The sequence below is a fragment of the Pediculus humanus genome, genomic scaffold, assembly GCF_000006295.1.
Source record: "Pediculus humanus corporis 1103172108315 genomic scaffold, whole genome shotgun sequence".
NCBI classification, from domain to species: Eukaryota; Metazoa; Arthropoda; class Insecta; order Psocodea; family Pediculidae; genus Pediculus; species Pediculus humanus.
In genome coordinates this window covers 816,679-819,519 of record NW_002987884.1, presented here as the reverse complement: position 1 = coordinate 819,519, position 2,841 = coordinate 816,679, and the positions used below count along the sequence as shown (strand labels likewise).

Sequence of the window (2,841 nt, the reverse complement as noted above, 5' to 3'; positions counted from 1 at the left end):
TCCCCCTTGACTATTCTCTTCTTTTCTCTCCTCTTCTCTCTCTTTAGTCTTCTTTTACTCATTTATTCCTTTGGCAGAGTTACGAAATGCCATTTTTCAATACCTGAAAACAGAAAAGAATAAAAAAGACAAGACGACGACGACAAGGACAAAAAATAAAATATCGCATTTCTTCCCGTTTTTCTTTTCTTACCGTTCTGAGCTATACAAAGTACCGACAAACAAACGCTTTTTTAATAATAATAATTTTTTTTTTTTATAGCAAATAACGTTTAAAACTTTTCTGGGACTTTTTGAAAGCTGAGGACTGGATAAAAGACGTAAAAACCCATTTAAAGTCTGGAAAAATTATAAAATTATTTCCCTTAAACGTTTTTTCGTTTTCCCTCCTCTCCCCCTTTCTTTTTTTCTTTCCTCCCCACCCCCCATACCCCTACCCCTTTCCTCTCTTTTAACGTTACAGATACCGGAGGGAGAAAAAAAAACAGGTACAAAAAAAAAAAAAAGAAAGGAAAAACTCACTCATCGGATCCACTTCGGCTGGAGGACCAAAATCCGGTGCTTTTTGTACGATTTCTTTAGCTTCGGACACATCGATCTTGTGCGGACTTTTATTAACGGTTAAATTCTTGCTGGAAAAAAAGAAAATTCCAAATGATTTATTCTGAAATATAAGAAGAATTGAAATTCGAATAACGTTTATCTTTTTTATGTGTCATCTTATAATTAATTTTTACCAAGAGATTTCTCCTTCTCCAGTTTCCGACTGTACCAACGCTTTCCAAAAATTATGAACTTGTTCGACAATGTTCAATGCGAAATCCCGATTTTTCGCTTCTCCGTTGAACGCGAATTGATTTTCAGGTTTACCATCAGGTATCTTGTATATCTTGAACCATTCGACGGTCGCTTTCATGAGTCCCGGGAAAAATATTTCGACGTCTTTTAAATCTAATTTTTTTTTTTTTCCCCCGATCGTTCGTAGAATCCACATGCAAAGAAAAACATATTATTATTAATTCATTCGATGAATGAGTGAATGAATGATTGATTGAATGAATTTACAAACCGTTAACTTGTCCCGCAAGCGGATCTTTGGAATTTATCGATATTAATTTCCAGTCCGTTTCCCCCTCGTCTATTAAAGCTATGCAACCTAAAATTTTTACTTCCAGGACTTCGCCTCGTTTTGCTATTTTCGAACCGATTTCTAATACGTCGATGGGATCGTTGTCGCCCTGGAAAAAAAAAAAAAAAAAAAAAAAAACAAAAACATTTTAGTAATAATAATCATCATCATCATCGCGATAATAATAATAATAATAATGATTTTCCAGTGCGTTAATCACCTTTCAATCAATCATTCATTCATCGCCATCAACATCATCATCATCATCATCATCATCAATTTGTCAAATGGGAAAAGCAATCGTTAACCCGTTCCGCCCCCCCCCGTTACCCCCTCCGAGGTTGGAAACGTGGCAGCAGACGACCACGTTCGTTCGCGTTTAATTTATTATAAACGCACGTAACGAATCGAATTTTTTTTCTCTAATGGTAATCATTATCATTATCGTGCATTCATTCACGCGTTTTAACCGTCGCAAAAACAGTTATGCCAACAACGACGATAAAAAAAAGTAAAAATAATGATAATGATAATGAAATATGCGATTAACGAATATTCATTAACGATTAATAATAAATACGCAAACACGCACGCACACGCACACACGCACGCACGATACAAAAAAACGGGGAAAAAAAAAATTCAAATTATAAAAATTACTTTCCTCTTTCCCCGGTTCCCGTTTAATAATAATAATAGTAATAATAACAATTATTTCAAGCAATAAAAATATAATATCGCGTGATAATATATATTATATCGAAAAAATACCGTGTAAATATATAGGTAAATAAATAACGATTATTAAATGACGTATGATGCAACGACGTTCGTTTGCGTCGTCCTTTTCAAATTATCCGCCATATTGTTTTTCTATGTTTGCTCGTTGGTACAAAAGGAAGAACAAATGAATTGAATTGATTTAATACGAACCTTACAACCTGTCGAATCATCCAAATGCGATGGATTTTCCCACGTTTGTGGAATTGCACCGTAATTCCATATGTATCCGTGATGTGGAAAACAATTTGCAACGAATCTGACTTTTCCCTTTTTAACATCTTGCTTAATAGGATTCAACGGTTCCTTGAGATTTATCTGTAACGGTTTTTTTAAACGTTAACGTTAACAATTTCACTTTGCGTATTATTCGATTCTATTAACTTATCACAACAACCTGATAAATGTGTGTGTTTTTTTTCGCACGTGTCAAAATAAAAGATTAACGACATTTTTTAAAGTAAAATTTTAAATTATAAAAAAAAAAAAAATTTGAATTTGAATTTCAACATGCCGACAACACGCCGACATTTACTAAATTGACTGCCCTGCCTCTGGTGGTGAAAAAAAAAATTTAAAAAAATTGATTGATGATGAGTGATTTTTAGAAAAAAACAATAACGAACGACTTGAACCAAATTAGAAAAAGGTAAAAAGGTAAAGAAAAAAAAAAAAAATCTGGAAAAATTAGATTAAAGTCACGGCCGAATTTTTTTCATATGGAAAAAAAAAAAAAAAAAAAAAAAATGACGTTGTCAAAAGAAAAGAAAAACTGGAAATTTGTACTTGAAAAATAATAAATAACCCTGAACTATTTGTAATTTACAATGAATAATTACAAAATCAAAAAAAACCATCAAAATGAAATGAAAAATTAAAATATATGAAAGTTTTTTATTGAATCTACACTTACACTTTTATATAAATTATTA

General features: G+C 32.1%; 1 protein-coding gene across 1 annotated transcript in view; it reads right to left on the bottom strand.

The window, feature by feature from the left end:
• Window positions 1-62: 62 nt before the first annotated feature.
• Window positions 63-2,841, bottom strand: part of Phum_PHUM596830 (Inorganic pyrophosphatase, putative) — a gene marked incomplete at both ends in the record, with an annotated part of 4,421 nt that continues 1,642 nt past the window's right edge. The window contains 5 exons of the mRNA XM_002432630.1: window positions 63-103; window positions 523-632; window positions 738-951; window positions 1,070-1,238; window positions 2,063-2,227. Of these exons, the coding sequence (XP_002432675.1) occupies window positions 63-103; window positions 523-632; window positions 738-951; window positions 1,070-1,238; window positions 2,063-2,227 (699 nt within the window). The remainder of the gene's footprint in view (window positions 104-522; window positions 633-737; window positions 952-1,069; window positions 1,239-2,062; window positions 2,228-2,841) is intronic.